Consider the following 22,780-nt stretch of genomic DNA (forward strand, 5'->3'; position numbering starts at 1 on the left):
TCCAGGATGGGAGGGATCTGTAGATATTTTCACGGCCCTCGTTTTGACTCATGCAGTACACAGGTCCTCTGATCAACTGAAAAGTTGAGAATGACCCATGAAAATTCTGTTGAATGGCCCTGCTAGAATTAAATCCTATCATCCAACTCTATGCCCCTGGATTTGGCTTTCTTTTTCTCAACCTCTTTCCTTGGATCAGTGTGCTACTTAATATCATCTCACCTATTTTGTGTGGGAATGTACAGGTAATCCTCAACTTACAACAGCGCATTTGGTGACCATTCAAAGTTACAACAGCACTGAAAAAAGTGACTTATGACTGTTTTTCATTGTTATGACCTTTGCAGCATCCCCATGGTCACATGATCAAAATTCAAATGCTCAGCAACTGTTCATATTACATACAATACATACAATAGCAGAGTTGGAAGGGACCTTGGAGGTCTTCTAATCCAACCCCCTTCCTAGGCAGGAAACCCTATACCGTTTCAGACAAATGGCTATCCAACATCTTCTTAAAGACTTCCAGTGTTGGGTCATTCACAACTTCTGGAGGCAAGCGGTTCCACTGATTAATTGTTCTAACTGTCAGGAAATTTCTCCTCAGTTCTAAGTTGCTTCTCTCCTTGATTAGTTTCCACCCATTGCTTCTTGTTCTACACTCAGGTAGCGTCCCAGGGTCATGTGGCCCCCTTTTGCAACCTTCTGACAAGCAGAGTCAATGGGGAAGCCAGATTCACTTAACAATCAGGTTATTAACTTGTCAACTGCAGTGATTCATTTAACTCTGGCAAAAAAATGTCATAAAATAGGGCAAAACTCTCAACGAATTCTCACTTAACAAATTTTGGCCTCAATCATGGTCGTACATTGAGAACTACCTATTCTCCAACGTTGGTGGAGACAGCGGTCATGCATGGGTTAACTCAGTCAGTAACCAATAGAACTGAGTCTACCAAAGTGATGTCATCGCCTCAGAGGAGTGCCCTCCTGCTTTTTTAGACTCAGTTCGATCTGAACTGGCTGTGCTAACTGCTTTCTCCTCAACTTTAGTAGATATTTTATTTACCTTTCATTAGATATTTTTCTAAATTTCATCCAAATTTCATCCAAATTGGAAGGAATCAGGGGATAGCTCCTCAGAGCTAAGTCTCTCAATTAGCCCGGGCTTTTTGGAGAGACTCACCAGGGCTCCTTTGAGACTTCTGCCTCTTGAGCTTACCGGCAATTCAGAGGCTCTCCTGCAAGCAGCACCTCTCAGCAATGGCCATTGGAGGCTCCGCTTTGCGCTGCTGCCTCTGCTGGCCGCAGCCGCTCCAAGGCCACCAGCAGCCGCTAAAGGCTGCCAGCATCCGGGAAAAAGCCACCAGCAGCCACCGCCGCACTACACGCCACCACCGTCTCTCAGCGCTCCCGCCTCACCGGACCGCCGCTGCTGCTCCTCTCAGCCTCTGAAGCCTCTCCGCAGGGCCCTCGACGCCCTCCCTCGTTCTGCGGCCTAGGCTACCTCATGGCTCTGAAGCCTCAGTGGCCATTTTGTTTTAGCGCGAAGATCTCCGGTGGCCATTTTGGGAGTGTTCAACGAGTAGTGAGTACAGGCCATGGCCTCATCTCCTGCCCTGAGCCACAAATGCCTCTACCTACCAACGAGACCCTTTCTGCTGGGACCCACAAACGCAAACCAGCCCCAGAAGCCTTCCCCGTGGAGCCCTCTCCCTAAACCCCCAGGGAGTCACATGGTGTAGCCAAGCCACAGGCAAAGGACAGTGCCACCCAGGTTCCTCGCAGCAAGGCCAAGTCCAACCATACTGAATGCCATCTATTTCAGGCCCAAAGGCCTTCTCAGCCTAGTCCTCCTCCTGGCATCCTCTGATTCGGAGGATGACTCTTCCCTGCTGCATCCATCATTCAGCCTGAGGAGGCCCGGGGCTCAGGCGACCTCGCCTGCAGTGGGGATGAATCTGAGGGTGGCAGGAGCATCACTCCGGATGAGGAGCCCCGCTACCAGGAGGAAATTTTCCCTCTCCCCCGCCACCGCTGCTGTTCTTACTCATCTGGTATGGCAGACATGACATCTGAGGCCATTGAACGTGGCGTAGCAGCTGCCCTTAAAACATAGGTCTTCTAACCACTCTACCCCACGCAGGTCTGCTTCTTCTGGTTCCAGACGCAGGGATGGTGATCTCTCGGTTTCGTCATCACATGAGCTCCCTGGCACATGCAGTCACCCTTCGGTTTTTGGCGAAGAGGAACGTCCGGCAAGAGATTCAGATATCTCGGAAGACGAGGGTCTCCCCCCTGACCCACCTGCCTTTGTCGGTTTGTTCAAACCTGCTGTCTTTCATTCTCTCCTCTTTAAGGCCAAGAGAATCGCTGGCATCCCTTCTCCTAAAGCCCCTCAAGGAACGGAAGTGGACAAGGCAGACCCTACTGACCCCCTCTTCATCCAGCCTAACAGACTCTTCGTAGACGTGGTACAGAACCAGTGGGCATCATCAGGTACAGATCCCCAATACCTTGGACAAGCGCCTGTATAACGTGGGACCTGAACTCACCAAGGCTTTAGCGGTACCTTCTATCGACTTACCTATAATTGGCCTTTCTTCTCCCAACGCAGCCTCAGCAGCTCCTGAGGAGGCTCTTTGCCCCGACGACAAGAGAATAGAACAAACACTGGTCAAGAGTCACCAGGCCTCAGCTTGGGCCGTTAGGGCGGGTACCTCTGCTTCTTTCTTTAGTCGCTCTGCTCTCTTATGGCTAAGGCAACTCCAGGCAAGGCTTCCGGCCAGGGATTCTAGGGCTCGCAGGGATATTAACACAATAAAGGCAGCCCTAGAATACACTGCAGATGCTTCCTTGGAAGCGGCCCGTTTTGCGTCCAAAGCCACAGCATCCTCCATCTCCACCCATCGCCTGCTTTGGCTAAAGCAGTGGCAGGCGGAGGCCCGTGCCAAGTGGAGGCTTGCCTCCTCTTCCTATTCTTCATCTCTTCTCTTTGGGCCCCCATTGGATCTTCTATTGGTAGAGTCCAAGGATAAGCAGAAGGTCTTGCAGCCGGCCACTAAGAAACAAGAGGGCCACAGTCAATCCTTTTATCACAGGCAGCCCATTCGGGGTCAGGATGGGGGTTCCTCCAGCTCCCGTCCTCAACGTCAGGCTCCCCCCTCCTTTTCCAACAGATCAGGCAGAAACAGCCAGAGATTCCAGCCTAGAAAGTCATTCAGGGACAATACCAACCGATCCTACAAGCGGCAGAAGTGACTTCCTGGAGGATCTCCCCATAGGGGGATGTCTGTCGACCTTCGCAGATCGTTGGGCCGACATCACCAACGACGCATGGGTCAGGTACACGATCAGATTCGGCCTTCTCTTGGATTTGCGCTCCAGCCCTCCGAACCACTTTGTCCCGTGTCCCATATCCAGGGATCCTCAAAGGAGACTCCTAGTAGAGCAAGCCATCCATCATCTGCTCTCATTCGGGCCATTCAACCTGTGCCTCCAGGTGGGACACGGGTTCTACTCTCGTCTCTTTATCATGCCGAAGTCTTCAGGGGCTGGAGAGCGATCCTCGATCTCAAAATCTTAAATCGATTCATCAGGTACAGGAGGTTCAAAATGCACTCTTCTCCTGTCAATTCTAGGGAGTGTGTGCAAACACGATCTCCTAACATCAGTGGACCTCATGGAGGCTTACCTCCATGTACCCATTCACAAGCAACACAGACGGTTACTCCGATTTGTCTATGCAGGCTGTCACTTTCAGTATCGGTCCCTTCCCTTCTGGCTATCATCAGCCGCAAGGGTCTTCACCAAACTCCTGTCAGTCGTAGCAGCTCACTTGCGTGCCAGACCCTTTCGGAACTTTTGCTACCTGGACGACGTCCTGTTGTCCAGGTCACGCACCTAGGCCCTGCGGGATCTTCAAGTCACCTTGCAGGTACTTCAGGAGGTGGGATTCTCCATCAATCAGGAGAAAAGCCACCTTGTTCCCACCTCTCATCTAGTACACTTGGGGGCCCTCATCGACTCCGCTCACGGGAAGGTCTTCCTGTCTCGGGAACGTCAGATCAGCCTCAGGGATTTAACCTTCGAGGTACGGAGGAGACAGCAGGCACCTCTTCTCCAGCTGTCTCAACTGCTGGGGAAGATGGTCTCTTGCTTCTCCGTCGTTCCTTGGGGCGCGGCTTCACAGCCACTGCCTCCAATGGTTTTTGCTGCCATTCCAGAAGACCAACAGCAGCTGTTCCCTAGTGACAGTCAGGTTGACTCCAGAGGTCCTTCACTCTCTGGACTGGTGGATCTCCCCGGCCATCTCTCAGGGGTCCCTCTTCAGGCAACCTCCTTGCCTCATAGTTACGACGGATGCGAGTGACGGGTTGGGGCGCTCACCTGGAGGATCAGATAGCTCAGGGTCTCTGGTCCGACTACGACCTTTCCCACAGTATAAATTGGGTAGAGTTGAGAGCCATCCATCTAGCTCTCCTTCAGTTCCAATCTTTAGTTCGCAACACACATGTGCTAATTCGGACAGACAACACAACAGCCAAAGTACATGTCAACCGCCAGGGAGGGGACAAGAGTGGTTTCCCTCAATGGAGCCTACCTTTCACCTAGGAATCTGGGCAGAAGCCAACCTTTTCTCTCTCCACCGAACACATCTCGGGCTCCAGCAACACCAGAGCAGACTGGTTGAGCCGCACGACAATCGACCCTGCGGAGTGGACCCTCAACCACCGCATCTTCGAATAGCTGTCGGCCAGGTACGGGACCCGGTCCTAGATCTCTTCGCAACGGCATCCAACAATCAGCTGCCCAGGTACCTGTCTCGCTAAACGACACCAGGCACGAAAGGGACAGACGCCTTGAGGTACAGATGGCCCCACGTTCTCCTGTACGCCTTCCCTCCCTTCCCCCTGATACAGTGGATCATTCAAAGGATGATAGAGGAAGAGGCTGAGCTCATCCTACTTGCCTCTCATTGGCCGCGCTGCCCATGGTTCACGGACGTGGTCAACCTCTCAGGGGGCCTAGAGTGGCGTCTTCCCCTGATACTGCCCCTTCTTCACCAGGGATCCGTCCACCATCCCGACCTATCTTGGCTCCTCCTAACCACATAGAGGCTGAGCTGGAGGTCTTGAGGGCGGCAAACTTTTCTGAGACTGTAATCCTAACTATTCAGGCTTCTCGATGCCCGGCCACTAATAGAATCTACGAATCAACGTGGCAGACTTTCAGCACAAGATGCCTCTCCAAAGAGGTCTCGACCCTGGAGGCTTCGGTTCCCCAAGTTTTGGAGTTCCTGCAACAGGGACTAGATAAAGGACCTGCGCCTAACACCTTACGGAGGCAGGTGTCAGCTCTCTCTTCGGTTCTCTCGCTTCACCAAAATGAGCCTCTCTCCTTGCACCCTCAGTACGCCACTTCATTAAGGGCACGTCTAATCTCTGCCCTCCTGTCATTCACCGCTTCCCCTCGTGGGATCTAACTAGAGTCCTCGACTTTCTCACTGGACCACCCTGAACCTCTCAGATCAGCCTCCCTGCATCTCCTCACAATGAAGACAACCTTTCTGGTGGCCATCACGTCTGCACGACGGGTCTCAGAATTAGCGGCCATTTCCATCCGTGCCGTTCCATTGTGTACTTTCCACTCAGACCGCGTGGTCCTTCGACTTGATCCCACCTTTGTCCCAAAGGTCAATTCGGCCTTTCATCAGTCTCTGGATCTCACCCTACTGAACTTTTGCCCTCATCCCTCTCACAGTCTCGAGCGCAAATGGCACAAGTTAGACGTCAGAAGGGCTCTTAAGATCTATATTGCCAAGACAGCTGTCTTCATGCGCACTGAGGCGCTCTTTGTTTCTTTCCATCCCACAAACAAGGGTCTGAAGGCTTCTCCATCTATGGTTGGGCGCTGGATCCGGTCAACCATAACTAGAGCTTACCTGGCGAGTCACCTCTCGCCTCCATCCAACATCACGGCTCATTCCACACGCAGCGCGGCTACGTCAGCAGCGTGGACAAGGCAGGCCTCGGTGGAAGAGATCTGCAAGGCGGCCACCTGGGTGACCCCCCAATTCCTTTATCCGCCATTGTAAGATGGACAGATACGCGTCGGCAGATGTGGCATTTGGACGGAGGGTGTTTCAACGGGTTCTCCCCTCTTCAAGCTCCTAGCCCAGTCTCATTCCCACCCGGGGACACGCCCAGATTTGGTACGTCCCTTGCATGACTGCTGTCTCCACTAACGTTGGAGAATGGGGGGGGGGTTGGTTCTTACCTGATACGCCCCTTCACGAGGCAGGAGGAGACAGCGGTCATCCCCACCCTGGGTTCCTGGCCTAGTTTGCGGAGGGAGTGCTGGAGCTAGCCTAGAGTTTCGGAGGATTGAAAGTAGTCGACAAATGCACAGCAGTCTATTTATCTCCTTCGTCACAAAAGCGGGAGGACACTCCTCTGAGGCGATGACATCACTTTGGTAGACTCAGTTCTATTAGTTACTGGCTGAGTTAACCCATGCATGACCGCTGTCTCCACCTGCCTCGAGAAGGGGCGTATCAGGTAAGAACCAGCGCCCCATTCTACTGATTTTAAACCACTCTTTTAAATCAAAAAGTGATGCAATAATTTTTAACTCAAATTCGTTTTGCTGTGATTCATTTTGACTTTTTTCCCAATGCCCAGTGTTGATGATGGCTGATCATGTGTGACTATGATTGCAGGACATTTTTCTCCTTGCAGTGTGTTTTCTTTTTCTCCCTAATACAGGTAGTCTTCAACTTACGACCATAATTGAGCCCAACATTTCTGTTGCTAAGCAAAACAGTTGTTAAGCGAATTTTGCTCTAGTTTACGACATTCCTTGCCGCAGTTGTTAAGTGAATCACTGCAATCGTTAAGTTACTAGTATGATTATTAAGTGGATCTCGGTTTCCCATTGACTTTACTCGTCATAACGTCATAAAAGGTGATCACTTGTCCCCAGGACGCGGCAACCATCATAAATATGAATCAGTTGCCAAGCACCTCAGTTTTGATCACATGTCCAAGGAGATGCTGCCATGTTCATAAATGCGAAAAATGGTCATAAGTCACTTTTTTCAGTGCTGTCATAACTTTGGACGGTCATTAAATGAACTGTTGTAAGTCAGGGACTACAGTTATATGAGAGTCTTGATTCCTTTGTATTGTATGTCCTTCTCCCCGCCCCCCCCCCCAACCCCTGGCCCCCAAAATCTTCATTGTCCGTATCATCTTGCCAATCTGGAGCGCCATATTTACTTGCCTCTTTTGCCTTTCCTCCTTGCAGCCCAGAGAGTAGCTGAAGCGGGACATAGCCAATGTCGTCCAGCAAAGGGGCAGGGGCTGGAGCTCGCCGGCGGCGGACGCGGTGCCGGAAGTGTAAAGCGTGCCTGCGATCTGAGTGTGGGGAGTGCCATTTCTGTAAGGACATGAAGAAGTTTGGGGGTCCTGGACGCATGAAGCAGTCCTGCCTGCAGAGGCAGTGCACAGCGGTAAGCGAGAGACTCGGGGCAGCCAAGGCCGATGGTGACCTGTGGCATGGAATTCGATGTCTGCCTCTTCGGCTCCTGCATAGCAATAGCACTTAGACTTATATACCGCTTCATAGCTCTTTTACAGCCCTCTGTGAGCGGTTTACAGAGTCAGCCTCTTGCCCCTAACAATCTGAGTCCTCATTTTACCAACCTCGGAAGGATGGAAGGCTGAGTTGATCTTGAGCCGGTCAGGATCGAACTGCTGGCATGCGGCAGAATTAGCCTGCAATACTGCATTCTAACTATGCGCCACCACATCTCTTCAGATCAGTCGACTTGGTGAAGCTCACTAGTTGGGGTGTCTCGTCTTTGGAAACGGGGACAATTCACCACGGCCAACTTGCCACAGTCAACACGCCACAACCAACTCACTGTGGGGCGATTCGACACGGCCAACTTGCCACGCGACAACTCACTGTAGAACAATTCAATTTAATTATTTAAAACAATTTAAAACTGATTTAATTTTTCGTCACTTGCGTTTCGTTTTTTCTTTGGCATCGTTTCTTTAATGATTCTAGTCCACTATTTCTTTGATATTAGTGTAACTCTTGCCCCACAGAAAATTGGCCATGGCGAGTTGTCCCGCGGTTAGTTGGCGAGTTGGTGGGTTGGCCGTGGCGAGTTGTCATAGCCTCTCTCGCCTTAAAGGGCCCAAGTTCCTCATCCTGTTGAGGATGAAGAAAAATGCGGTCCAGATTTGATCTTCCTGGGCTAAATATTCCTGAATCCTCGGATTGGAATAGAAAAGAAACAGAGCACATGTTTTGCCTCCAGCTCTCCCATAGCTTAAATAAAAAGGAAAAATAATGCACATTTCATCCCTAAACTATCTTCAGGATCCCAGTTCTAGAGTTTGTGTACATTTCTCAGTGGGTTTTTAAGAAAAAAGCTTTTAAAGTTCGTGGAAAGTTAATTTGCTCAAAAGAGTTTCAAACTAAGTTTTCTTGACGAAATTAGTTTTTCCATATAGTTCTTGTCTGCGGACTGATGTGGTTTAATCCTTAGCTTTTGCTGCGTCTTTCACGTCTGCTGAGAGCTGTTAAGTAAAGGCAGAGATGTACTTCGCAAAGCAAATAATTCACACTGTGTCACATGTTAGCTTTCTGCATGCAGCCATTTCTTTGTTGAACATTCCCACACACAACTAACTTTCCCTGAGACGGTGCGGCTCAGAAACTGAGTTATCCAAGACCTTTTCTGCATGTATGAATGTTGTGGCCCGTCACCAGCCAGTAGACCTGGCAGCAGATTCGGACAGTGAGGAGGTTGGGGCGGTACATGGCCCAGTCCTGGAGTCTGGGGAAGGCTCTGATGAGGGCTCTGTGTTGGAGGCAGAGAGGGTGCCAGAGCCGTATGCCAGTTATCAGCTGCCTTCAGAGTCAGACAGCAGTGAAGCAATGAACAGCTGGAGCCTGTTCCCAGAGTTGCCAAACAAAGGGAACAGCTAAAGAACAGGGGTCAACTTGGGAGTAAGGCCACAGGTGGATGTGAATGGCCCCTCCCAGAGGAAATAAAAGAGGAGTGAAAGGGGAGTGGCGTTTTCAGGAAACAATTAGTTCGCTTAATTGTTTCGTGAGCCTCCAAAACTCCTAGCCAAGTTTTGCAGATATCGGCCTGGCAGCTCTCCAAGCCAGATAAGGTAAATCCTCCCTCGAAAGACTTTGCTAGATGTGAATAAGCTGAATCTCCAGTAAATTAATAAAAGGGGTTTTTTTTTCGGGATAAGGAGTTTGGTTCAGGCTCTTGGGAAGCCTCGGTCCGAACAATGAAGTTGTTCGGGAAAATCAGTTGTAGACGGACCTCTCTGGTGTCTGTCTGATTGAAGTTAGGTTTCATCTACTGGCTGCTAATGAATCCCTCCTTCTGTTTCCTTTTCTATCCTGTCCCATTTCTTCCTGCAGCTGGGACCCATATTTTAAAAGCAAGAGGAGCAAAATATGTGTAACATATTTTACACTGAAAGTATGTTAAGCTGGAAACACCCTGTTTAGGAGGCTTCTTGTGAGACAAGAACCGGAAAGCTCCCTTCTTTTTGGATTTGTAATGTTTTAAATGCAGCTTTTAGTACAATACAATACAGTACAATACAATAACAGGTTTAGAATTAACCTTGGAGGTCTTCTAGTCCAACCCCCTGCCTAGGCAGGAAACCCTATACCGTTCCAGACAAATGGCTATCCAACATCTTCTTAAAGACTTCCAGTGTTGGGGCATTCACAACTTCTGGAGGCAAGCTGTTCCACTGATTAATTGTTCTAACTCTCCTCAGTTCTAAGTTGCTTCTCTCCTTGATTAGTTTCCACCCATTGCTTCTTGTTTTACCCTCAGGTGCCTTGGAGAAGAGTTTGACTCCCTCTTCTTTGTGGCAACCCCTGAGATATTGGAACAATGCTATCATGTCTCCCCTAGTCCTTCTTTCTCTTAAGCTAGACATACCCAGTTCCTGCAACCGTTCTTCATATGTTTTAGCCTCCAGTCCCCTAATCATCTTTGTTGCTCTTCTCTGCACTCTTTCTAGAGTCTCCACATCTTTTCTACATCGAAACTGAATGCAGTATTCCAAGTGTGGCCTTACCAAGGCATTATAAAGTAGTACCAACACTTCACGTGATCTTGATTCTATCCCTCTGTTGATGCAGCCTAGAACTGTGTTGGCTTTTCTGGCAGCTGCTGCACACTGCTGGCTCATATTTAAATGGTTGTCCACTAGGACTCCAAGATCCCTTTCACAGTTACTACCTTTGAGCAAGGTACCACCTATACTGTACCTGTGCATTTTGTTTTTGCTGCCTAAATGTATAACCTTACTCTTTTCACCATTAAATTTCATTTTATTAGATAGTGCTCAATGTTCAAGTTTGTCAAGATCCTTCTGTATCTTAAGCCTATCTTCTGGAGTGTTGGCTATTCCTGCCAGCTTGGTGTCATCTGCAAATTTGATGAGTTCCCCATTTATTCCCTCATCCAAATCATTGATGAAGATGTTGAAGAGTACTGGGCCTAAAACAGAGCCTTGGGATACTCTTCATACTTTCCTCCATGTAGATGCAGTTCCATTGAGGACTACACGTTGAGTGCGGTTGGTCAGCCAGTTACGAATCCATCTGGTGGTGATGCTGTCTAACCCACATTCTTCTACTTTATCTAGTAGTAGGTTATGGTCTACCTTATCAAAAGCCTTACTGAAGTCCAAGTAAACTATATCGACGGCATTCCTCTGGTCCACTAATTTTGTCACTTTGTCAAAGAATGCAATAAAATTAGTCTGGCATATATGTTTTTGACAAATCCATGTTGGCTTTTGGCTATTAATTTGTTTACTTCTAGGTGTTCGCTAATTCATTGCTTGATTATTTTTTCCAGAATCTTTCCTGGTATTGAGGTCAGGCTGATAGGCCTGTAGTTTCCTGGATCTATTTTTTCCCCCTTTTTTGAAGATAGGAACCACATCAGCTCTTTTCCAGTCCTCTGGTAGTTCCCCGGTGTTCCAGGATCTCTGAAAGATATAATTCAGTGGTTCTGAGATCTCGTCTGCTAGTTCCTTCAGAACCTTGGGGTGTAATCCATCCGGTCCTGGTGATTTGAACTCGTCTAGGGTAGACAGGTGCTCACTTACCATTTTCTTCCCTATTTCAATTTGTGTTCCTAATCTGATTTTTCTAGTGCTGTTTTTGATAGGTTGGACAGTTTTATCCCTTTGTGTAAAGATAGATGCAAAACATGAGTTAAATAGTTCTGCTTTCTCCCTGTTGCTTGTCACCTTCTTGCCACTTTCTCCCAGCAATGGACCAATTGTTTCCTTAACTTTTTTCTTGTTTTTAACACGTTGGAAGAAGCTTTTTTTGTTATTTTTTTACTTTTGTGGCAAGCCTTCCTTCATTGTGAGCCTTAGCTTTCCTTACTTCATCTTTACAGGCTTGGGCTATTTGCTGATATTCTGCCTTAGTTATGTCCCCCCCCTTTCCACTTTTTATACTTATCTTTTTTGTCTTTCAATTTGTCAGAGAGTTCTTTATGCAGCCATGCTGATTTCTTTTGGGAGCTGTTATTTTTCTTCTTCAGTGGTATTGTGCTAGACTGAGATTTTGTAATCTCATTTTTCAAAATTTCCAAGCTTCTTGAGTTGTTTTCCCCTTGAGGATTCTCATCCATGGAATTTTTCCCAAGCTCTCTCTAAGTTTATTGAAATTAGCTTTCTTAAAGTCCAAGACTCTAGTTTGACTTTGTTCTACTACTTGTGTTTGGATAATGTTGAATTCCAATATTGCATGGTCACTTGCCCCCAGGGTTCCTATGGCTTCAACACCTTCTATCATTTCCTCTCTGTTAGTGAGAATTAAGTCCAATATGGCCGATCCCCTTGTTCCCTTTTCTACTTTTTGGAAAATAAAGTTGTCTGCTAGGTTCGTTAGGAACCTGTTGGATCTTCCACTTGGTGCAGAGTTTGTTTCCCAGTTGATGTCAGGGTAGTTAAAATCCCCCACTACTATTGAGGTGTGCTTCCTACATACCTTAGTTAGCTGACTAGCAAAAAGTTCATCTACTTCCTCTGCTTGGTTGGGTGGCCTGTAGTATAGACCTATGGCAGTGTCATTCCCCCCCCCAACCTTTAATATTAACCGAAATGCATTCAAGATAGTTCTCATCATTGTTGTGCTCTATTTCTGTAGAGAGGTAATTATTTTTTAGATATAGTGCAACTCCACCTCCTCTTTTATTTGGTCTATTTCTTTTAAATAATTTATATCCTTCTAACTGTATGTTCCATTTGTGGGTTTCATCCCACCAAGTTTCTGTAATGGCAGCAATATCGTATCTGCCCTCATTTACTTGAATTTCTAATTCTCCCTGTTTATTCCTCATACTCTGTGCATTGGTGTATAGACATTTGAGTCCATTTTGATTGACCCTGTGTTTACTGTCTACATAACCTGTGTTATGCCTGACTGCCCCTATTTCCTTGCCACTTGTTTGATTCATGCACATGGTATGGCACTCACTATTAAATGCTTGGTTTTGCTTGACAGCAGGAGTGATAATCCTACCCGCACAAACATCTGTGTTACATGCACTGATAACCCTATGAGTTTTAGATTGCTGGGGACAGAAATGTTCTGTATCAATGAATTCTCTGTCCCCGCTGTTCAGTTTAAATGTTTATCCAGAAAATCTGTGAATTTAATGCCAAGTAGCTCAGTCCCTTTCTTGGATGGGTGCAGACCATCTCTTTTGTACAGTTTTTCATTGGACCAACTGCATGACTAATAAAACCAAAGCCTTCCCTTTTTACACCACTCCTTTAGCCACACATTAAACTCTGCTACACACCTTTTTGTTCCTTATATACTGGTAAAACCTTTGAAAAGCTAAGCCTGCAACCTACACTACTAAGTTCATACCCCAAGCTCTGGAAATCATTTAAAGTCCAGTTTTATTCATTGCTAAAAGGCGAGCAAAGGAGGGTTTGTGGACGGTATCCAGACTGGCCTCCTATGACTTAGCTGCCTCCAGGAAACTTCCCAAAGATGATTGACGTCTACTAGGGGTAGTAGAAAGAGCTTTCCTGCTTGATTACTGCAGGCTACTTCTGCTGACTACAGTTCAGTTATCACAGGCTCAAGATGGAGTCAGCTTTCCATCCTTCCGTAAAATGAAGACCCAGATTGTTAGGAGCAAGATGCTGACTCTGTGTTCTGGCCAAGGCTTCCCAAGAACATGAAGCAAAGTCTTTGTCCTGGCAAAAAAAATCCTTTTATTAATTTACAGATAATTCTACTCATTCAGAGCCAGCAAAGTCTTTCAAAGGAGGATTTACGGTCACATACCTTATCTGGCTTGGAGAGCTGCCGGTATCTGCAGAACTTGGCAAAGAGCCTCGGAGAGTCACAAACCACTTAGCGAATTTATTGTCTCCTGCAAACTCCCCTCCCCTGTCTCTCCTCTTTATTTCCTCTGGGAGGGGCCCTTCATTGTCTGGCCTTCCTCCCAAGTCGACCCTTGTTCTTTAGCTGTTCCCTTCGTCTGGCAACTCTGCGCATGCGCACACTGGGAACAGGCTCCAGCTGTTCCTCTGCCTCACTGATGCCTGACTCTGAAGGCAGCTGATAACGGCATTCATCACAGCCTTCCCCAGACTCCAGGACTGATTCATGTTCCTCCCCAACTTCCTTACTGTCTGAATCTGCTGCCATGTCTGCTGGCCGCTGGCAGGCCACAACACTCTGTAAACTGCTTAGAGAGGGCTGGACAGCACTGTGAAGCGATTTATAAGTCTAAGTGCTGTTGCTCTTTTGCATTTCTTACGTCTGACCTTCCGTCTTGTGTCTCCTTGCAGCCAGTTCTACCTCACACGGCCGTGTGCCTGGTCTGTGGGGAGGCCGGGAAAGAGGACACCGTAGAGGGTGAAGAGGAGAAGTTCAACCTGTCACTCATGGAGTGCACCATTTGCAACGAGATTGTGCATCCAGGCTGCTTGAAGGTGAGAGAGAGGAGAGCCGCTGGACAGTCGCCACCCCCGCTCAGGGGTATCTCGCACATTCCATTCACCTGCACCTGTCTTTCTCTTTGCAGATGGGAATCGCTGAAGGGGTCATCAACAACGAAATTCCAAACTGCTGGGAATGCCCCAAGTGCAAGAGGGAAGGCAAATCAATGAAAGTACGTGATTTGGGATGTGAGTGTGGGTGGGTGGGGTCATCCTAGAGAAGGGGGAATCAAAGAGTGGGTGGGATAGAAGCCCCCACAGGGTCATTTGCTCTGATCCATTTGGGCGTCCTAGAGGTTCCCCCCCCCTTATTTCGTGCTCTTAATTACTTACTCCCACTCCTTGGATTTGACACCCTTTTTCTACAGTCTCCCCTTCCCCCTGATGAAGAGTAATGCTCTGTAGCTAAGACAAGTAGTCCTGTAGTTATGACTGGCCGCTTAGTGACTGCTCAAAGTTACGATGGAACACACACCCCCTCCTCCCCCCAAAAATGGTTCTTACGGCTACCACCCTTCACACAGTTATGTGATCACATTATGGACACTTTCTGCCTCTACCCACAATGGCCCTTTGCAGCATCCTGCAATCGTGGTCATGATTTATTAGCCTTTTTTTTGGGGGGGGTGGAAACATGGTATTTTCTTCAGGTTTCTGGCAAAAAAAGGCCCCCACCCATTGCAGACAATGACTTAACGATGACAGTCTCTTAACGATCCCAACAAAAAAGATTATAATCAAATGGGGGTCAGTCATGCGACGGCCTGGTTAACAACTGGCACAACTTACGACTGTGATCCCAGGCTCAATGATGTGGTCATAAGCCAAGGACTACCTGTAAGGATGAGGACAGTCTCTCAGAGAGGCCCTCTCTGCTTACGGCCTTTGGGCAGAACAATTCGGTTGGCTCTATTCAATGTGCTGTCCAGGAAATCCCTACCTCTTTTCCCCAGCCCTGCCGCCCAGCAGTGTTTTTGTGTCCTGAAAGCATTGGTGAGGATTGGACACGTTTGGTTAAGTCAGCAGCCCTCAATATTTTGGACTCCAGGAACTGGTTCTGTGGAGAGAGGTTTTTCCGCGGACAGGAGACCTACGGATGGGGCATCACTTGTTTACACGGACTGGTTTATGGCATGCCATGGGCCAGGGAGTTTGGAGACCCGTGGATTAAGCCTTAATATAGTTGTTTGGTTTTGACTGAGCATGCCCGGTGAAGGCATCCTTCTTGTGGCTTATTCATCAAAATGGGATGGGAGAATGAGAATCTACGCACAGCATGTGAGCCCATTTCTGCCTCTCTCCTGTCCACCCACGCAGGATTCAGGGGACGGCACAGGGAAGCGGCGTTCGGATAATGGTGAGGAAGGGGTCCGGTGGAAGCTGACTGATGAGCCTGCTCAGAACAAGAAGAAGTTGCTGCCAGCACCGCCTTTGCCCCCGCCGCCCTCCGAGGAGAGTCCGGTCCAGATGAGTGCTCACAAGCGCAAAAAGGAGCTCCCAGCCCCCGAGACGGGACCCAAGAAGAAGGTGAACGGCCACGGGCTCAGCCTATGACTCTTAGGCCTCACATGTGTCTGCAAGGCAGGGATCCTTCTCATGCCTACTCGATCTGCCCTTATTGGACACACTTAAAGCCCCTTGAAATGTGAGACTAGCCATTTCCTCAGCCCTGGGTATTTTTGGCTTAAGAGAGGATGGGCCGTGTCCTCGAATCCGTCCAGTGGAGCTGCCCAGAAGATTCTTCCTAGACCCGTGATGGCGAACCTACGGCATGCATGCCAGAGGTAGCACAGAGAGCCCTCTCTCTGGGCACACGCACCGTTGCCAGCTGCTCTTCTGGTTTCCGGTGTCCATAAATGTGCTGGAAAACCCGAAGACCAGCTGACCGGTATGCACATGCACACCGGGCAGCTGGCCTTTGGGTTTCCGGCGCACACATGCACACGCATGCATGTGCATTCAGGTTTGGGCACTGAGCGACGAAAAGGTTCACCATCACCGTCCTAGACTGTCCAAAGGTTTTGATTCATTCTGGTCAGCCAGATGATCTCGGCAGACTTATAAGACGGGGGGATATAAAAGCAGTCCTAGGGAATGTGTTTGATAGTCCCAACCTCCACCGCTTCCCCTCAGTTGGACAACCTCCATTACATTTTGTGGTGGTTGCTTCATTACGGCAAAGTAATTTTCTTTGACCTGCTTAACTCTCCTTCAGCTCTGTTTCTCTTTTCCCATGTAGTCCAAAAATCCCCTTCCCCCTTTTTTTAAAAAATCCGTCAGATCTGTGCCTGATAGGCTTCTGGGCCATCGCAAAGAGGCTTTGAAGAATCAAAGCTTTGTTCTTGTCCCTTTGTCTCCCACACCCCTGTGTCTCCTAATGATGTCACGTTTTTATCACTGTGTCTACCTTACTCCCCTTCCAAAAGTTCTTGACATCTGTTACTTGATCCCAATTAAATTATTTTCCCTTCCAACTGAGGCTGTTAATTAGCAAAGCAGTTCAGGCTATGCTTTTCTGCAAAGCTTTTTGTGTGTGTGTGTGTGTGCGGTGGGGGTGATGAATAATTTTTTGTTTGTTTGTTGGGGGAGCTGTTGGCTTGGGCAACAGAAGTTGTTATGGTGTTGCTTGTTAACTCGTTTTAGCAACGCTCCTGTTGTTTTATTGCAAAACTGAATAGGCAGCATGCAAATAACTATTGGGCACCTTGGCTACTACTCGGTTTTTCTGACCTCACCTGTTACACCTCGTTGAGCCACATGATCAAGGGTGGTGTTCACTTACTTTCCCTACCAGTTTGCAAATGTGAGTGCGCGCATGCGCTTTGATTGCACGCACGGCTTGCGCGTATGAGCGCAGCTTGAAAAAGTGCCAAAATAGGACGGCATAGAGCCGGGGAAGATGGGCGGGCTCACCCTCGATTTCCACTATTGGTTGGGGCAAACTGGTTCAAACTGGCTGAATGCCACCTCTGCGCATGATGGATCCATACCCATAGAGATCAGATGGCTGGATCCCTAATTCATGGTCTTTGTGCTACTACTATTAAAGTTGATAGAATAGGAATTCTTTATTGGCCAAGTGTGTTTGGACACACAAGGAATTTGTCTTTGGTGCATATGCTCTCAGTGTACATAAGGAGAATAAAATACATCCATCAAGAATAAAAAGATACAACACTTAGCGATAGTCAAGGTTACTGATAAGCTATCAAATCGTGCTAGGAAACAATAAAAACAATATAAATTGAAAGATACAAGCAACATGGTTATAATCATAAGTGGGAGAGAGACACTAGGAAGGAAGAGAAAAAGAAGGATAGTAATAATACAATACAATACAATAGCAGAGTTGGAAGGGACCTTGGAGGTCTTCTAGTCCAACCCCCTGCCTAGGCAGGAAACCCTATACCGTTTCAGACAAATGGCTATCCAACATCTTCTTAAAGACTTCCAGTGTTGGGGCATTCACAACTTCTGGAGGCAACTTCTGTTCCCCTGATTAATTGTTCTCACTGTCAGGAAGTTTCTCCTCAGTTCTAAGTTGCTTCTCTCCTTGATTAGTTTCCACCCATTGCTTCTTGTTCTACCCTCAGGTGCCTTGGAGAATAGTTTGACTCCCTCTTCTTTGTGGCAACCCCTGAGATATTGGAACAATACATTCATAGTAAATTATTGACAGTGTTGTGGGAATTAGATGTTAAGCAGAGTGATGGCATTGGGGGGAAAATTGTCCTTGTGTCTAGTTGTTCTGGTGTGCAGTGCCCTATAGCGTCATTTTGAGGGTAGAAGTTGAAACAATTTATGTCCAGGATGTGAGGGATCTAGATATTTTCACAGCCCTCTTTTTGACTTGAGTATACAGGTCCTCAAAGGAAAGCAGGTTGGCAGTAATTGTTTTTTCTGCAGTTCTAATTATCCATTGAAGTCTATGTCTGTCTTGTTGGGTTGCAGAGCCAAACCAGACAGTCATGGAGGTGCAGATGACAGACTCAATAATTCCTCTGCAGAACAGAATCAGCAGCTCCTTGGACAGTTGGAGCTTCCTGAGTTGGCGCAGAAAGAACATTCTTTGTTGTGCTTTTTTGATGAAATTTCATCAAATTCACTTGATGATGATTAAGTGAAACTTTCTGATTCTTTGAAGGAAACATGCTAACTACACCAGGGGTTATACTTAGTCCTGCCTTGTGATTTTTCTGCCTCTACATACAATGCACTATTCCAGTTTGTAGCCCCTTATGCAAACTACATCTCTTTCTGCTCCACTTAAAAATAGGAATCTCTAGGATTGAGAGTGTGTTAAATGCTGTAGATTGATTGCCACTCTGGGCTTTGTGCAGCATGCTGAAGGTCACAGTCGAACAAAAATGGTGAGACCAGGATTCCAGTTTTCCAGATTGTTTTGCTTACTTCCATTCTGGGAAAGCTCTGACAACTCCAAAAAAGATGCATTGGCAAGTCATACTTTTTTTTTGCCTATGCACTAAATCGGGTGTCCAACTTGACAAGACTTGTGGAGTTTTAAAATCCCAGAATTTCCCCAGCTGGTGGAAAGACGTTCTGGATCTCTGAACTTTTTAAGAGCTTAATTTGGCTCTCCAGGTTGTTGTTGTTGCTTTTTTTTTACAATATTCTCAATCCTAAATTATTCACTTTCGATATTCGAGTAATGTGTTGTGGTAAAAAAATTCTCACTGTCTTCTTTCTTTCTCTTTCCAGTTGAAAGGTACCCGGGAAAAACATTTGAAAAAGGTGAGTGGTTTGTCTTTTTCCCTCACCTGGCTGGATTTCATTATGCAAGAAGGGACTGTGGATAAGATGCCAAGAAAGGGGGCCGGGGGGGGGGGGCGGAGCTAACACAAAAAAAGTAATGGAGGCAGGTCATGAATCCACCTGAGCTGCCTCTATCCTCCACTAGTATGACTGTCTCTACAAGTAGTCCTCGACTTACAACCACAATTTTCTGTTGCTAAACAAGACAGTTGTTAAGTGAGTTTGGTCCCATTTTGCAACATTTCCTGCCACAGTTGTAAAGTGAATCTTGCTTAGTCACACAGTCGTAAAGTGAATCCGGTTTCTCCATCGACTTCGCTGGTCAGAAGGACGCAAAAGGTGATTGGGGGGCACCATGACGCAGCATCCGTCATAAGTACATGTCAGCTGCCAAGCATCCAGATTTTGATCACGTGACTACAGGGATGCTGCGACAGTCGTAAGTGTGAAAAGTCCCTTTTTTTTTCAGTGGCATTGTAAGTTTGGCCACTAAACAGTTGGTTATAAATTGAGGACTACACGTACAAGATGTGCTTAGATGGCGTTCATCAGCTTTGCACTTACATATTGTTCACTGGATTGGCCCATAAGAAAGGCTGAGCGTTAAAGAATGGAGGCCTTTGAACTCTGGTGCTGGAGAAGACTCCTGCGAGTCCCTTGGGCTGCAAGGCAATCAAACCGGTCAGTCCTAGAGGAGATCAACCCTGACTGCTCTTTAGAAGGCCAGATCCTGAAGATGAAACTCAAATACTTTGGCCACCTAATGAGAAGGAAGGACTCACTGGAGAAGAGATTAATGCTGGGAAAGATGGAGGGCAAAAGAAGAAGGGGATGACAGAGAATGAGGTGGTTGGATGGAGTCACTGAAGCAGTAGGCCTGAGCTTCAATGAACTCCAGAGGATGGTAGAGGACAGGAAGGCCTAGGGGAACGTCGTCCATGGGGCCGTGATGGATCGGACACGGCTTCGCAACTAACAACAACAGTGGTTCACTGCCTGATCTTGCTGGGACTAATCAAAGTGGGAATTAAGTACAGGTCGTCTTCCACTTAACAACAGTTCGCTTAGTGAGCGTTCAAAGTTACACTGGAAAAAAAGGACTTAGACCGTTTTTCACACTTACGACCGTTGCAGCATCTCTTGGTCACGTGATTTACATTCGGATGCTTGATAACCGACTCACGTGTATGGCGGTCTCAGTGTCCTGGGGTTATGTCATCCCCAATTGCAACCTTCTAGCAAGCAAAGTCAATGGGTGAACTGGGTTGACATTAACATCGGTGTTACTAATTTAATAGCTGCAGTGATTCACTTAGCGAACATGGCGAGAGAGGTCGTAAAACGGGGCAAAACTCACTTAACAAATTTCTCACTCGGCAATATACATTTTGGGCTCAATTGCGGTCGTAAGTTAAGGATTACCTTTAGGCCCGGAAGCTGAGGGAGACTGCAGTACGTTGTGGTTGCCCTCCAGGGAGATCATTGCCAGAGTGATATTTACCCTCATGGCATCCACGAGTCCCTCCCACCCTATTCATTTTTTTTTTTTTTATGTATTAAGTAACGGTTGGCATCTCCTTGCCAATTTTTTTTTTTAAAAAAACTTTGGCGCTTTTCCCAAGAACTGAGTCATCAAAAGATGTCTTTTTATTTGTGCGCTGGAAAGATAAAAAACAACCTGCACCACCCTCGAAGGCCATCAGGGGTTCACGGACTCCGTCCCGGCCACTGTCGCAGGGCGAGCACCAAGCTGAGCCCCTTTTTGGCAGCTGCGTGTAAGAAGGTGACTGGCGCCTCCCACTCATCCTTCCCGTCTGCTTTTTTCTTCCTGCAGCCCATTTCACTTGTGCGTTTATTTTTGTTTTAAGGGCGCCGACCAACCGCTTGATGGAAACAAATTGGATTCCATGCAGACCTGGAGCCGCATGGGTGGTGGTGACTTCGAGGTGAAGGGGTCCATCTCCCACCCGTCTATTCACCTGAGCCAGATCACAGCCAGTGACTTAGAGGTGAGCCCGGAGGGAGGGGATCAGCTCATGCCCTTGGCCCAAACAGCGCCCTTACTTAGGACCTTGGTAAATCTGGGGGAAAAAGAGGTTAGCTGTAGTCACGCAGCACTCTAAGCCAGCAACCCCCCTCCCCCAATATTTTGGGCGCCAGGAACTGATTCCGTGAAGAGAGCTTTTTCCACGGACCGGAGGGAGCATGGTTTTGCACATGCACGGATGGGGCTTCGCTTATTTGCCAGTTTCTGGCATGCTGGGGATTGGTGCTGCTTCGTAGGCCAGGGTTGGGGATCCCTGCCCTAAATCACAATCCAGTTCATTTTGCATTGGCACAGCAAGTCGGGCAAACCTAACGTGGTAAAATTTACAAAAGCAAACTCTTTTAGTTAATCAATTGCAATGATTCATTACTTTGAAAGCAGGCTTTATCCTGAACGGCTTCTGAAGAAATGGGAATAGAGCAGGGGTGAAATTCAGCAGGTTCTGGAGAACCGGTAGCGGAAATTTTGAGTAGTTCGGAGAACCGGCAAATGCCACCTCTGGCTGGCCCCAGAGTGGGGAGGGAATGGGGATTTTGCAGTATCCTTCCCCTGCCACGCCCACCAAGCCACGCCCACAGAACGGTATTTAAAAATTTGCATTTCACCACTGGAATAGAGCTCAGCCGCTTGTCCGTGTCAACAGAAATTTTTGGGCTCATGGGTGGTGCCTGGGGAAGAGTAAAAAGAGCAGATTTGAGCCACTTGTCTTCTTCCATATTGCCCACTTCCCCCTTTGCAAAATGACCGCTTGGCTACCAGGCTGGGCAACTTCAGTGTGTTCTGACCGAGGCTTCCCAAGAGCATGAAACAAACTCCTTGGCCCAGCAAAAACCCCTTTTATTAATTTACTGGGGATTCTTCTCATTCACATCCAGCAAAGTCTTTCAAGGAAGGATTTACGGTCACAGACCTTATCTGGCTTGGAGAGCTGACAGGCCGATATCTGCAAAACTTGGCAAGGAGTCTGGGAGAGTCATGAGCCATTTCAGCGAACTAATTGTCTCCTGCAAACTCCACTCCCCTTTCACTCCTCTTTTATTCCCTATGGGAGGGGCCATTCATCATCCACCTGTGGCCTTCCTCCCAAGTCGACCCCTGTACTTTAGCTGTTCCCTTCGTCTGGCAACTCTGCACCTGTGCACACAGGGTACAGGCTCCATCTGTTCCTCTGCCTCACTAATGTCTGAAAGCAGCTGATAACTGGCATACAGCTCTGGCCCCCTCTCTGCCTCCGACTCATCAGAGCCTTCCCCAGACTCCAGGACTGCCCCATGTTCCTCCCAAACCTCCTCACTGTCCGAATCTGCTGCCAACTCCACTGGCCACTGGCGGGCCACAACATGTGAGGGCACATGTGTTCTTGTGACCTTGGTCCGCCTGTGATCATTCCTTGTCTTGCACCATGTAAAGAGTGTGCGGTTGGCATCCAAAGGTTTGCTTTCAGTACTGCCTTAAAAGAGGGGTTGGTGGTCTCGGCTCAAAGTTGCCCTCTGTTCATTCCTCCTCCTTTCCTTGAGTTGGCCTGGCAAGAAGGGCTATTTCCTTTTCTGGCCTGCTTTTCAGGGGTGTGATTCTGCTTAGCTTTATTGAGCAATGTTGCTTGGGTTTGACTTAGCCTCTTGGGGACCCTGGCAAGTCCACATTATTCATCTCCACATGGTTTGGGAAGGAGATTTTGGGAGGTTTTGTCTGTTGTTTTTTTTAACTGGCCGGGGGGTGGGGGGCATCTTTTGAGGCTTCACACGACCGTCTGCCTGTCTTTCCGACCTGGGTAGTTGGGTTTGAAGGCTGTGGCTGCCCACTTCTGGTTTGTGGCTGAATATGTTGTGTGTGAACCCATCCAGCTGTGGTTTTCAGTGTGCTAAGAGTGGAGGGTTGATTCCAGAAGCTATTCAAGATTCACACACCTCTGGTTCCG

At 47.8% G+C, this 22,780-nt stretch overlaps 1 protein-coding gene across 3 annotated transcripts in view; it reads left to right on the plus strand.

The window, feature by feature from the left end:
* Nucleotides 1-22,780, plus strand: part of FBXL19 (F-box and leucine rich repeat protein 19) — a 52,451-nt gene that overhangs the window by 8,786 nt on the left and 20,885 nt on the right. For 2 of the 3 annotated variants that reach the window (XM_081931991.1, XM_081931990.1), the window contains exons 3-8: nucleotides 7,309-7,513; nucleotides 13,893-14,036; nucleotides 14,129-14,215; nucleotides 15,360-15,569; nucleotides 18,762-18,794; nucleotides 20,684-20,824. In XM_081931991.1, the coding sequence (XP_081788117.1) occupies nucleotides 7,340-7,513; nucleotides 13,893-14,036; nucleotides 14,129-14,215; nucleotides 15,360-15,569; nucleotides 18,762-18,794; nucleotides 20,684-20,824 (789 nt within the window). In that variant the 5' untranslated portion in view covers nucleotides 7,309-7,339. Of the gene's footprint in view, nucleotides 1-7,308; nucleotides 7,514-9,109; nucleotides 9,198-13,892; nucleotides 14,037-14,128; nucleotides 14,216-15,359; nucleotides 15,570-18,761; nucleotides 18,795-20,683; nucleotides 20,825-22,780 lie in introns of those variants that run through there. The other variant, XM_081931992.1, reaches the window with a different exon arrangement.

This window comes from Natrix helvetica (assembly GCF_964273705.1).
Source record: "Natrix helvetica genome assembly, chromosome: Z".
Taxonomy (NCBI): domain Eukaryota; kingdom Metazoa; phylum Chordata; class Lepidosauria; order Squamata; family Natricidae; genus Natrix; species Natrix helvetica.